A 14376-nucleotide genomic window follows, 5' to 3' on the forward strand; every position below is an offset into this window, starting at 1 on the left:
ACAATACAGCTCCTAATCTTGGGTCATGTATTCGCATCCTCTCAGGGTCCAGTGATGTCCATCTCTCCCCAAGCCACCTACCTATCCAAGATCATCCCCAATGCTTACCTGCCGGCCTCTGTTGAAGTCATACAGATCAGCCGTAGCACCAGCCGTGGAAACAACAGTAACCACAGCGTCAGTAAGAGCAGTGTAGCTTCAGGGTCGTCTGCCAGCCCTGCGTCATCGAGGACGTCTGGCGGCGATGGCTGCTGTGACGACGGCGACTGCATTTCACACGGAGGCAGTAGTTCCCATGACGATGGCTCTACAGCAACCCCCCACTCTGTGACTTCAGGATCCAGCTTGAGCCACTCACAGTCTTCAGAGACGATGAAGTCCAACTCATCCGCCCTCTCCTCCACAAAGGGGAGCTTTGGCCCTGCTAACCCACAGGTAGTGAGCCTCACTGGGCAGGAGAGACAGCCACAGCAGCCTGATGGTGGGGACAAGCATCTAGCGAGCCTAAAAACTAGTAAGGGTTCTATTATTGCCACCGGCCAGGGGAGATCCGAGTCAGGTCTATCTGGATCTTTGAGTGCTGGAGATACAAGCGACACTGGAGGAGACTCTCATAGGTTCTCTCGCAGTCTGTCAATCATTAAGACAAAGATGCCGCCGGCTCCCCCAAGGAGAACCAACTCACTGCACCACGAGAAGATAATGAAGAGGAGACCCCAGGAACTAGTGCCGATAAGGGATCTCAGACACTCGATGGGCAGAGAGGTAAACGCTGGCAAAGACACAGGCCAGGTGACAATTGAGATCTCCAAAGATCTCTACAAACAAATCACAAAGAGCTCTGTGCCTGGATCAAACACTTCAGAAGATACAAGGTCTTCCACAACTTCAAGTCCCCTGAGTCCCATGCAGGCCTCCCTTGGAGGTAGTGAAGCTCCAGAGAGGCCAGAGTCAATCAGCACTTCCCCGCAGAAGGCTCAATCAGAGGGGGGTAAGTTTGACAGGACCATGTCTCCCTCCAGCGGTTATTCCAGCCAGAGTGGTACTCCAACTTTATCCCCTAAGGGGATCTGCCCCTCTGCCCCAACAGGAAAACAGAAGAAGCCTACCAAACCAGAGAGGTCTGGATCGAGAGCTTCAGCATCCTCTTCGCTAACCTCCCTGTCCTCGGTCACCTCAGAACATGTCAATGAAGACACTTCGAAAAACAACCCTAGCCCTCCACAGCAGGTCTGTCCACCTCTGGCTGATATGAAAAGCAAAACGCTAGCACCAGGGACCCAAGACAAATCCCCTATATCCATGGAGATCAAAAAACTGCTTAACATTCCAGCACCTCCCAATGTGAAAGCACCCTCCCCGCCCCCGCCGGAGACCTGGGCCCATAACAGACTGACCATCGAACTGCTGTGTCCGCCACCCTCCCACAGCATCAACAGCCTAGCACAGCTCCAGGAGCAACAGGAGCTCAAAGATACAAATCTATTGGAACTGCAACAGGAAGCTCAGAACAAAGATAGCAAGGAGTGTCAAGGTTTGATGGCAGAGCAGGCTACGATAGAGGAAGTTGTCTTGACAACACTGCAAAGCAGAGACAATTCTTTTAAAAAGATTAAGCCTACTTCAGAGCAGCTGCCTGAGATACATAAGTGTCTAACGAAAGACCAAGGAAGACCGGTGCTGATCCCAGAGAGAGAAGAAGCAAGTGCAGAAGTGCAGAAACAGAGTTGCAGTGTTGCAGAGAACCAGGATCAAGAAGTAAAGCATGAGAAACAAGGTGAAATAAGTTTAGCAATGATTCGGAAGAAGGAACCCCCTCCTGTCATGAAAAAAAGAAATCCAAGACCACACAGGAAAGATCCTGAAGTTCAGACAGCAGCAGCAAGCCAGCAACTGGTAGATTCAACCACAGATGTAGATTCAATCAGAAAGAGTGAGATGTTTTTCTTGCAGACTGAGGCTGAGGTTGTTAAAAAAGTTGCCGTAGTAGCTAAGGAAGTTAAAGTTGTAACTAAGCAAGTTGAGGTAGAAGCTAAGGAAGTTAAAGTTGTAACTAAGCAATTTGAGGTTGAGGTAGTAGCTAATGAAGTTGAGGTTGTATCTAAGCAACTTGAGGTTGGGGTCGTAGCTGAGGAAGTTGAAGGTCAGAATGCATTTGAAAATACTACAGAGGAGTGTCCCACCAAACCAGAGCCATCTATGCAAACTCTTGGATCCCTGGAGCTTCCCAAAGTGGACAAGGTCTCTCCTCCAGCCTCCCCACCTCCAGCCCACCATCCTCCCCCGCCCCCTTCTAAGACACCTCCCAGCTCTGTTTCCACCCTCCTACCGGAAATGAATCAGGGGGTTATAGAGGAGGTCCAGGTAGTGGAGTCCAACTGGCCCCCTCCACCTCCACCAGAGGAGCCGCCAGATTCCGTTTTTGACGAGCCGGATGAGATGGCCTTTCCACCACCACCACCTCCCTTCATTACGGACAGTCTGGCAGATAAGGTGGAGAGCGGTGACACAGTTGTTGATGCCCAGAAGACTTCTACTGAAGCTCTGGGTGTGTGGGAGGATAAGGAAACCTTGGCCGGAGAAACTGGTAATGTGGAAACTGCAGGTCTGTTACCCAATTTGGCCCCAATAGACATCAAGGAGGATAGGCCCGACGTGATTGTTGTGTACTCAAACCCTGATGCCAACTCGACTGACGAAATTCCTTCAGATAATCTAACAGTTGTTCTTTCAAATGAGAAAGACCCAGAGGTCAACCAACTTTCCAGTACGCCAATCAATATGGAGGAAGTCACCCCAGAATCAAAAGAAACATATCCTGAGTCACAGGTATTAATGCCCCCACCACACAAAACTCCTATTCCACCCATCACAACAGCTCCAGGGCCCACCTCAAATGTACCCCCTCCACTCTCTATCAACATCCCCCTCCCCCCCCCCTGAACAATTTGAAGACCAGACGCCCTCTGAGCCTCCAGTAAGTAGCCCCTCCGTCAGTGTCCCTCTCCCACCTCCTCTCCCAGCTGAGAACCAGCCCCCTGTGACCTTCAGAAGACAGCCAAGCTTTGTAAACAGAGAGACAAAGGCCCGGAGCAAAGAACTTCTGTCAAGGCAAAAGAGTGCGCCAATTCCAAAAGAAGACGCCAACATTCCCCTGGTCACCCCCTCTCTGCTTCAGATGGTACGTCTCAGATCGGTCAACGTTGGTGAAGACCAGATAAAAGCACCTTCAGATGACAACAACAACGACGAGAAAATGCCCGCTTTCTACCAGAATCCAAACCCAACCCAAACCCTTGGGTCCCAGAACACCACACCCCAAAAACCAGTTCGGAAATCCCTGTCACTGAAATCAACACCGCCGCCATTGAAGTCATCACCGGCTACGTTAGTTGCCCCCTCAATGCGCCTGCAGGAAGCCATCCGCATGAAAACAGCGGCCATGTCTTCTAGAGACAGTCTTCCAACACGTTTTAGAATGCCTTCATCTATCACATTCCCCAGTAGTTGTGGTGGTAGTGAATCTGGGACGTTGTCCCCAGCATCGCTTGAAGGGGGTGATATGCTTAAGTCCCCAGCCTCCACCGCTAGCTTCATATTCTCCAAAAGCTCAAAGAAGATTGTCATAGAAACACCTGTTTCCTCCTCAGAGGTGCAGGCGAGCCTACATCAGAGCCTGGCTGAGGAACTGAAGTTAGTTTCTGACCAATCAAAGACCTCCACAGTCGCTAACGGCAACATCGGGAAGGCTGGAATTCCGAAGAGAGTTCCACCACCTGTGGCTAAGAAACCTACTCATGGGATCACCAACCCTTCAGAAAGACCTGTGTGTTCTACGGTGAAGAGTGGCAATGTTCCATCTCCATGGAGACCAGAAGCCAATGGGGAGATAGAGACAGTGCAACCTGCAGGTCAGCAAGCACAGCCAGAGGACCACAACACAGGAAGTAAGATACCACTGTAATCTTTATGCAGGGCCCACCTTGTAGTTCTAAGTTTTGAGACAGTTGCATACATTAACTTTGAAAGTCCTAGTTTTTACAAAATGTTCAAGATCAGTCAGTGTCTGTAAGTTAATATGATTACGTCCAAAAGAGCTACTGCGTAAATACTGTACGGCAGGTTTGATTGAGTAAATTGAGCCTGTAAAACCGCAAGATATCTGTTTCACATACGTACGGTCAAATAGTGATGTAAATGAAGGTATAATGATGTTTGAACAGAATGCCTAGTTGAACCCTATGAACATCATAATGCTTTCTAACCAAATCATGCCCATTCAGATTACTGACCCCCCTGATCTACACTTTGCCTTTCCCAGCAACTTCCTCTTGTGCTCTGTAGCTAACAAGATACAATTACATTCCCCTAACAGAAGTGTGTCTCATTCAGTTTCCAGTCAAATTCACTCGCTAGCACATGGGCTAACTGAGTTACACCCACAATATATTAACCAATTAAATTAGGAAGAAACTGTTACCATGCACATGTGAAAGGTCTCTGGTGGAGTCCCAATTGGCACTGTATGTCCTATATAGTGTGCTACTTATGCCCACGGCTCTGGTAAAAATGTAATGCCCTATAGGGAATCATTTGGAACCAATCTGCTATTGAGTCTAAATTCTTCCTATATATTTTTCAGGTACAATGGAGACATCTAACATTCAAGAAGCACCGTTGCCCTTGTGAGAAAAATTGCTTTGTGTGGAAAGAACTCTTGTGGACCTGGACTAAGAAGTTGGAACAGAGCAAGAACCCTAAGAACAAGAGCAAAGGACATAGTCAACTCAAAGCTGTTAAGTTTCTTCTCCAAAAGCCTTAAGCCTTAAATGGCCTTTATATTTACAGGGAAAAATAATTATAACATGATATAAGTCCCTATTTCTGTAAAATGAAAGCTTTATTTTTGTGTATTTTTCTATTTAGAGCTTTAGTCTGCTCTAGCAAAGTGCACAAAGTACCCCCTCTGCACAGTGGGTGTATTGCGGCTTATTTCTGCTAAAAGTACAAAAAGCTGTGCTTATAATAGTACCATCTGAAGGTCAAAAATGGTAGCAGACACTGCAGATGAGAAAGAATAACTACTCAACAAATATTTGGGCTTTAAGGCATTCTAAGCTTGTGTTATATTTAACATTATTTTTTCTCAGTTTTTTTACATACCCTTTCAGATCTCTGAACTGTCTTGTCTCCTGGAATGACAAGCTATAAAATATCCCATCATTGTCTTCTTTGATTTTATCTTTTGATCAATCAATCAACCAACCAAGTGATCAACATGATTTCCAGTACACAAATGTACGTGTTACTTTTGCTTTGCATAAAGACACATTTCCAACACACTAATTATTTTGTAAATACATACTATTAGGCAGAGTAGTACTTGAGAAAAAGGGATGCTGCAGCCCTGATGTCATATAAAAAAAGCACTTTGTGAGCTGCTGTAAAGGTTTAAGCAAGAAAACATTGATCTTTCTGGAAGTGACATTCATATAAAGTTAGCTGCTTCCAGATTATAGATCTCCAGGTTTGCATCCCAAATATGACCCCATTCCTCACATGGCGCATTTGTTTTTACCAGGGAGAGGTGGGCCATTTTTAATAGAACCCTAGAAGACAGAAGTGCACAATATTTATATTTCTAGCAGTTACTTCCACTAGACGCCGTTTATATGCCTTCAAGGACAGCACTTATGGGTTTAGATGAATGGAGTTACTTCCCTGTTATTTGTTTTTTTAGCCTGTCTTTAAGTTGCTTTACGTGGATCTTCATTAATAATGTATTTGAAAGCATTAACACGGTCCATCTCCATACAACCAAATAATAAATCTTGGTTTGACTTCAAGGTTTTCATCTACACGGCCGGTCTGTATTTACCTTGTGTGACCTGGGCTTGGAAATAAGTCATGCAAGACTGTTTGTAAGGATGTTATTTTCTTTTTTAAAGGCCTCATATAGTCAGTTTTAATGTAAATCCCTGAATTAAATGTTCCGGTAGAACAACAAACATGTTTTTCAAAATGGCCCCCTATTCCCTAAACAGTGCTTTAGTAAATATGGCATAAAGTGAACAGAACTACAACTGGAGGACACAGTAACGTTCACGTTTGGGTGAACAAATTCACAAGTACTTCTTTTTCCTCTTTCCCCATTGGCTACTGTAGTCCTGGGTTCTGTCCAGAATGGCAGTATACTGTGTAGTATACTCCCAAACCCCACGGGATGTAGAATAGGGTGTCATTTGATCCACCCGTTTATCTCTCTATAGTAAGAAGACGTCTCTTTCATCAGCGGCTCAACTTAATCTTGACAAGTAAAATCAAACCAATCAATCAAATCCAAAGCGATTGTACTCTTGGGACTTTTGGCCCACATTATGTCATGGACAAAACCTTTTTTTTTTTTCAAAAGCAAAAAATTAGAAAAATGTACAGTTATTTACTTATGAACAGAATATATGTGATTAAAATGTATTAGAAATAAAATGTTTCCTTTTTTGTTGCAGTTGAGTGATTGTGTGAAAATGCTTTGGTACTACATACAAGATATACTCTATACAAAACATCCCATCATTTTATTCATAATAAACCCTCCTCGGTATTCACGCTGAACCCTCCTCGGTAATCACGTTGAACCCTCCTCGGTAATCACGTTGAACCCTCCTCGGTAATCACGTTGAACCCTCCTCGGTAATCACGTTGAACGCTCCTCGGTAATCACGTTGAACGCTCCTCGGTAATCACGTTGAACCCTCCTCAGTATTCACGCTGAACCCTCCTCTGTATTCACGCTGAACCCTCCACGGTATTCACGCTAAACCCTCCACGGTATTCACGCTAAACCCTCCACGGTATTCACGCTGAACCCTCCTCGGTATTCACGCTGAACCCTCCACGGTATTCACGCTGAACCCTCCTCGGTATTCACGCTAAACCCTCCTCGGTATTCACGCTAAACCCTCCTCGGTATTCACGCTAAACCCTCCTCGGTATTCACGCTGAACCCTCCTCTGTATTCACGCTAAACCCTCCTCGTTATTCACATTGAACCCTCCTCGGTATTCATGCTGAACCCTCCTCGGTATTCATGCTGAACCCTCCTCGGTATTCATGCTGAACCCTCCTCGGTATTCACGCTAAACCCTCCTCGGTATTCATGCTGAACCCTCCTCGGTATTCACGCTAAACCCTCCTCAGTATTCATGCTGAACCCTCCTCGGTATTCACGCTAAACCCTCCTCGGTATTCATGCTGAACCCTCCTCGGTATTCATGCTAAACCCTCCTCAGTATTCATGCTGAACCCTCCTCGGTATTCACGCTAAACCCTCCTCGGTATTCACGCTAAACCCTCCTCGGTATTCATGCTGAACCCTCCTCGGTATTCACGCTAAACCCTCCTCAGTATTCATGCTGAACCCTCCTCGGTATTCACGCTAAACCCTCCTCGGTATTCATGCTGAACCCTCCTCGGTATTCATGCTGAACCCTCCTCGGTATTCAAGCTTAAACTTCCTGAAAAACTATTCAAAACTCACACTCACATACATACATACATACATATAAAACACCCCCCATACTCCTTTATATATACTAAACACTCCTCTACACACATCTTTTGAGGCTTTCAAAGTCAACACAAACCTGTTCACGGCATCAGAAGCAAATTTATTTCCATACAGAGTTGAAGCAGCAATGAGACAGATGACCGCTGAAATGCTGATGTTAGTGGCATTGACCCCCGAACACCATCAGCCAACCGTTGATGGTAAAACACCCCGCCACATACAGTCTTAGAGCAAGGACCCGCACAACGAGGGGCAACACGGCCGACAGAGATGGTAAGTACGGCACAGATCGCACCACATTCTAGGTGACAGATCTATGTCCATTCTCTACACACATTTGTACATGAACTGTGGCGGTAGAGTCCAAGTCTGGCGACTGCTCACAACCGGGCCCTTGGTTCATGACAGCAACCAACATGGCTCAATAGTGTCCACAAATCATTTCCCAAACGCCTCACTGATATCAATAGTAAATATACAGGTTTTTGAAAACACATATTGCTGTGCTCTTCTGATAATAGTATTAATGGCAGAATGATTATTACTCCATGTGAGTAGCGAATAACGGTGTGTGTGTTCTAGCTGATGTTGCCTCCCTTTAATGTTTTGCAAGTGATGTTTCCCAGTTTGGTCATCAGATGTTTGTCCTGCCACTGGGCTACACAGTCCGCAGACACCTTCAGGTCCACCTGGGGATAGAGAATGACACCATCAGTACACCGTGAGAGACTGACCATGACACCATCAGTACACCGTGAGAGACTGACCATGACACCATCAGTACACCGTGAGGGACTGACCATGACACCATCAGTACACCGTGAGAGACTGACCATGACACCATCAGTACACCGTGAGAGACTGACCATGACACCATCAGTACACCGTGAGAGACTGACCATGACACCATCAGTACACCGTGAGAGACTGACCATGACACCATCAGTACACCGTGAGAGACTGACCATGACACCATCAGTACACCGTGAGAGACTGACCATGACACCATCAGTACACCGTGAGAGACTGACCATGACACCATCAGTACACCGTGAGAGACTGACCATGACACCATCAGTACACCGTGAGAGACTGACCATGACACCATCAGTACACCGTGAGAGACTGACCATGACACCATCAGTACACCGTGAGAGACTGACCATGACACCATCAGTACACCGTGAGAGACTGACCATGACACCATCAGTACACCGTGAGAGACTGACCATGACACCATCAGTACACCGTGAGAGACTGACCATGACACCATCAGTACACCGTGAGAGACTGACCATGACACCATCAGTACACCGTGAGAGACTGACCATGACACCATCAGTACACCGTGAGAGACTGACCATGACACCATCAGTACACCGTGAGAGAGGTGAGGGGCCCAGACAGACCTGTAGCTTCTCCCAGACCTTCTTCTTTGGGTTGAGTTTGTCGTCCGGCTTGCCAGTCTCGTACCCTTCAACGTACACCCGGTCTCCCGGCGCCGACCCCTCCGGAGGGTCAAGAGGCTCCACCCTCCTGGGATCTCCTTCACTGGGACAACAGCCGAACAGAGAGAGGAGAGTCAAAGAGCTGCAAGCGGCTGGGGAAATGGGCCAGATGTGTTTGGTGGGTGTGTGGGACCAAAACCCAAACCAAACCCCTCCGCCCTGTTAACACCAGAGAGTATAAGACCAGTATAAACAACATGGGGACAATTCCACCTAGCCAATCAAAGGACAAGGTGTAGCTGTTACCATAGTGATTACACCCGTCACATCAAAAGGATGTAGCAGAGCTTAGGGGTTGATTTGGGATTGGGCGACACACCAGAGAATACAGAGAGAGGGTCAAGAAAATACAGAGAGAGGTGGAGAGAGAAAAATGTAATCAGGGAGAGTGAGAGGATGAGGATGAAGAAGAGGGAGTGGGGAAGGGGATGAAGACACTCACATGGAGGCACAGAGCAGCATGGCCTGAGACTCCACCCCCCTCATCTTTTGGGGCTTCAGGTTGCAAAGCAACAACACCAGCCGGTCCTGCAGGGCCTCCTGGGAAACGTAGGCCACCAGGCCGCTGACCACCGTCCTTGGCTCCGCCTCTCCCACGTCTATCTTCTCCAGGTACAGCGAATCAGCATCCGGATGCTGAGGGAGTGAGACCAATCAGTTAAGTGGGGGCGGGAAAATTGTCTGAATCCCAAATAACCATTTAGCCACTTCAGAAGTGATGGCTTTAAATAGCCTAGGCAATATGGTATTCGTTTCATCTTGCCCTATGACAGGAATTTTCACTTCACTGCTTTCCAATTAAATCTTTTCAGTTCTAACCACTTGGTTCGTCGGGAGGAGCTATGATCAAAGGGACTTCCTGGTTTAAACAATAAAAGAACCAGTGAATGAGCACCTTCTCCACGCTGATGACCTTGCCGACCCTAATGTCCAGTCGAGAGGGAACCAGCTCGTCGTCCTCAGCTGCTTTAGGGTTGCCCTTCCCTGGTCCCTCTGACAGGGAAACACACAATGACGTTAGCAATTCTACTGGTAGTCAGGGTAACATTAGGTATTGTGCTGATAGAGGACAAAGGTCATGGGTCAGGAGAACAGTTAGGACACCACAGGTTTAGGGGTGGCGACAGGGAGGGGTACCCACTGTTCTTCGAAGGGTCTGGGTAAGCGAGGTTGGTAAGCTTGCGGAGCTCCGGTGATTCAAACTTCTTCCTGATTGGGTCCAACAGCTTGTTTAGGGCCACCTCCACAGACGCTTTCAGGTCACCAGGATGGATCAGCTAGAAGACAGAGGTAAAGGAAGCAAAAGGTCACACCAATGCACGAAAGGTCAACAACGGCGGTCAAACAGCAACAGTGTGACATACCTCTTCAGAAAACTCTTTCTCCACTTCCTCAAAGTTGGTGTAGATTTTGTCTCCGCCAAACTTGGGGTCCCTTTTGATGGAGAACTCTGAAACAGATTCAAGGCAAACATGCATACTTCTCCTGTCCTAGTCGGTGCTTTGTACTGGATTCAGGTTGGACTAGAGGGTCTGAACACGCTTGATGAAAGGGAAGAGGAGAGGGAATGAAAAGAGAGGGAAGAGATGGAAGGAGACAGCGAAAAGGAGAGAGGGATGAAGAGAACTGGAGGCAGGATAGAAGAGAGCGAAGAGAGGAGCAAGGGTGAAACTCACCTCCAGCTAGTGGGAACAGGACATGTTTAACGAAAGACAGGACTCCGTTGTTCTCGATGTTGCCTGGTTCACAGAACGCCTTCTTCAGCTTCTTCTTGACATCCTCCTTCCTGTCCAAAAGGTCGATTTTAGACTCCTGCACAGGTCAACAGGAAACACAGAGAAGGTCATCAGGCACCAGAGAAACATTAACAGTTTGTACATGCTCCCCATTTATCACCTTCAAAGAACATTCCAATCCAAAATGAATCCACACCAGTACGGATTAGTCCCCAAAAAATCCACATCAGTATGGATTAGTCCCCAAAAATCCACATCAGTATGGATTAGTCCCCAAAAAATCCACACCAATACGGATTAGTCCCCAAAAAATCCACACCAGTACAGATTAGTCCCCAAAAATCCACATCAGTATGGATTAGTCCCCAAAAATCCACATCAGGATGGATTAGTCCCCATAAATGTTACTGTCAAGACAATGAGGAAGATCTGAATGCGTTCTAACAGTTAAAAGGATACAACCGGGTCACCCACCTCCTCTGAAGAGCTCATCTTTGACCCAGTTAGACCAGGTACCATGGGATTCATCAAATGGGAACGCTTAGCGTATCCCAGAGTGGGAAGGTACTGGAGGACGGAGAGCAGAATGGAGAAGAGAGGGGTTGGAGAGGGAAAGAAAGGGTTGATACAACGAGAAAAAGATGGAGAAAGAGAAACAGATTGGACAGAGCGAGAGACAGAGTATCAAAACAAATCCATTATCCTAAACTTACAGATCACAACCCTTTCTTCATTTCCCAGTCGACTAATTATTTAATTGAATCTAAAAACAGCTCTCTCTACGATAGGACAGTGCAAGAACATGTCACAGGTTATTGGGAGGTTAAGGTTGAAGTTATGGAGGTTGAGATTACCTTCTCTGCCAGGGTAAAGATCTTCCTCTGATCCACTCCACCAAACTGGGCATCTACTTTCAGATACTCTTCATCCAGAGCCTAAGAGGCCACAGCGATATAGGGGTTAAATACTCTACTAGGTATGTTGCAACAATGTTATTATTGTTACAACCCTGCAATGTGTGTTATAACTATGTTATCACTGTCTAAAAGGTACATTATAACAATGATTCAATGGCACAACTACAACATTACAAGGTCCATTCTGGCCACATGATCATCCACCTGAAATGTCCTTCCACTGGAGAAGTCCCACCTCACCAGGCAGTTATTGGTTCAGAAGACAAAATGATGTTATTACCTGAAGCCCCGGGTAGAGGAGCCCACTCAGCAGAGGATGATCCACTTGTTTGACCACTTCAGCTCCAGCCTTCTTGGCATCGTGTTCTGTTACCATTGACGACAATCGGTACACATCCAGAGTGTACTCTCTGGGGGGGGGGGGGGGCAGGGGCAGTTGAGCAGTTCAATCATATACTTTTATCTTACAGCCCGTAAATTACAATAAGCTTCTGTCATACACCAGACACAGCAGAGGCATGAGACACCCACCATTTTCAACAAACGCCTGTTTTGTAGGCATAAGCATGTTTTCAAAATACAGAAGGGCAGGGTAAATTCGCCCTATAGACCAGTAGACTGGTTACTCACTTCCAGAGAGAGAAGGCTGGGTCATGCAAAGATGTAAGATCGGGGGCACTCATTTAGAGGACTGCTTAATCAGTGCAGAAGAGAACCTGTTTTCTTTCTCTCTCATTAAGTCAAGTATTTTGGGGGAGGGGGGGGTTCAGGCATTTCGTCAACAACTGCCAGGCTATTTCATGTTAGTACCCGAGTCAACTGAGATTACTTGACAGCTGACCTGCTGAGCTGGTACTCTGTCCCCTTGATGAACTTCAGTTTGTCCAGAGGCACCCCGATGCTCTCCAGCATGGCCTTGATGACCTGCTCATAGTACTGAACCCGGAGCGCCAGCAGCTCCCAGGGGGCCTTCATGTTGTCCAGGAACGCATGCAGATCCGCAAAGAGGATGGTGACCTGGGGTTGGGCCGACAGGAGAGTTAGACCGTCGTAGGCAGGCAGTGACAAACACACCCCATCAGGCCTGCTAACGTGATGGGTAACTGAGGGAGGGGGGCTCTGCAAAACAGTTAGGCTGCATTGAAAAGCCTTTAGTGCCCCCCCCCCCTCACCTTTTAATGTAATCGAGTACCCTCGATTACAGCACCGCTAACGGTGGGAAGAGCCGTATTAACCCTGGGGAAATCACTCAGAGAGGGAGATCTCACCTCACACCCGGCCTTGAGGAAGTCTGCGATCTTGGACATGGGAACAAAGTACGCTACGTGGGGTTTTCCTGTGGTGGCTGTTCCCCAGTACACCTTCAACTCCCTCTCGGCCAAGACCTGCTTAATCTTCTCCTCTCCGAGCACCTCCTAAAACATCACAAACACGCATTAGATTGAGCCATTCGGGAACAACCAGAGAGAAGTGAAGAAAGAAACGTTGGTTGTACCTGAAGGTTCCGAGTGATGAGGTGCAGTTTCTCATCTGGACTCAGCTGTTCTCCCATGATGTCTAGCTCCAACATTGAGCAGTGGAAGTATGAGAAGAGAGGAGAGGACATTCAAGTATAAAAAAAATAATTTGCCTTTGTATCACAAAATAATACTGGGTTTCTTGACAGTCAAAGGGGTAATAATTTAGACGGGAATCGAAGTTCGGGACCTGAAAATGCTAATTACCTACGCCAGCTAGGTAACCGTTCGCAGCTATTTAAACACCATACAATGAGTATTCGTAATCCATAACCGCTACCAGAGCAAAGAGGGGTTGGAGTTTAATGACACGTTGAGATTGAATGGACCATCCATGCTAATAGTTAGCATTCGGCTAACCATATGTATCGAAATGGCTGGCTTAAACATAATCGAGCAAACACTTGAGCGATTTAAACTTAGGTCAATCGACAGAAAGGCATACATTAGACGTCCATATTACCTTTTGCGTTACCGTATTAAAACGTGTGGCCGTTGTTGAGGGGTAAAAACCGGGTGGACCTGTCAATGTATTGCATCAGCGCAAAGTGGACATCTGCGATCGACTCAACCAGCCAACTGCAATTCGAGCTAATCGAACTCAGAGACATTGATTAAACGGCTTTCTCCAATTGCCACCAGGTGGCGTATGTCGCTTCCTAAGTGAAACCTGGGGCATCGTCTTATTCTCCACTCAAAAAACAGATGGAGGATAAAACAGGCAAGCAATATGTTGGAATCAGTTCTGTCTGAAAATGCTGGAAGACGTCAACCGCATGAATGGGAAAAGCCGCAACAGTCCTGGGTGGTTCCTCTAGCACTTCAGCACTCACTGGCGTATCGTAGTTTCGGTAGGTCCCCTGCAAGATAACCAACGACGGGGCGGACGCGTTTAGGGACTACGGACGGACGACGCAGGTGGCTGCGGGGGTATCCGGTACGCCAGTGATTGCACTCAGCGTACTGCAGTCCTGCTTTGAAGCTAAGCAGAATCGGTTGCTGGATGGGCGACCATATGATGCTGTGTATTTGTATTGGGCCAGTAGGGTGCGGTCTTTTCTTTGGTATATTTCGATCTATAATGTAAAAATACATTACAGGCAAAAATAAATAAATAATAAGACAAATAAA

General features: G+C 46.8%; 2 protein-coding genes across 2 annotated transcripts in view; one reads left to right on the forward strand and one right to left on the reverse strand.

Annotated features, from left to right (window-relative positions):
- kiaa1522 (KIAA1522 ortholog) overlaps positions 1–6486 on the forward strand; it is a 42980-nt gene extending 36494 nt beyond the window's left edge. The window contains 3 exon segments of the mRNA XM_029122799.2: positions 46–2928; positions 2930–3947; positions 4643–6486. Coding sequence (XP_028978632.2) covers positions 46–2928; positions 2930–3947; positions 4643–4689 — 3948 coding nt within the window. The 3' untranslated portion in view covers positions 4690–6486.
- Positions 6487–7644: 1158 nt separating this feature from the next.
- Positions 7645–14180, reverse strand: yars1 (tyrosyl-tRNA synthetase 1). The gene is made up of 14 exons (XM_010873144.5): positions 13709–14180; positions 13224–13285; positions 12997–13143; positions 12570–12745; positions 12009–12138; positions 11666–11746; positions 11286–11378; positions 10752–10887; positions 10440–10525; positions 10217–10352; positions 9971–10068; positions 9518–9711; positions 8977–9118; positions 7645–8256 (listed from the first exon to the last, which is right to left on the reverse strand). Exons 2-14 carry the CDS (start codon positions 13278–13280, stop codon positions 8146–8148), a joined length of 1587 nt encoding a protein of 528 aa, XP_010871446.1. The 5' UTR covers positions 13281–13285; positions 13709–14180; the 3' UTR covers positions 7645–8145.
- Positions 14181–14376: the final 196 nt, after the last annotated feature.

This window comes from Esox lucius, chromosome 10, assembly GCF_011004845.1.
Source record: "Esox lucius isolate fEsoLuc1 chromosome 10, fEsoLuc1.pri, whole genome shotgun sequence".
Taxonomy (NCBI): domain Eukaryota; kingdom Metazoa; phylum Chordata; class Actinopteri; order Esociformes; family Esocidae; genus Esox; species Esox lucius.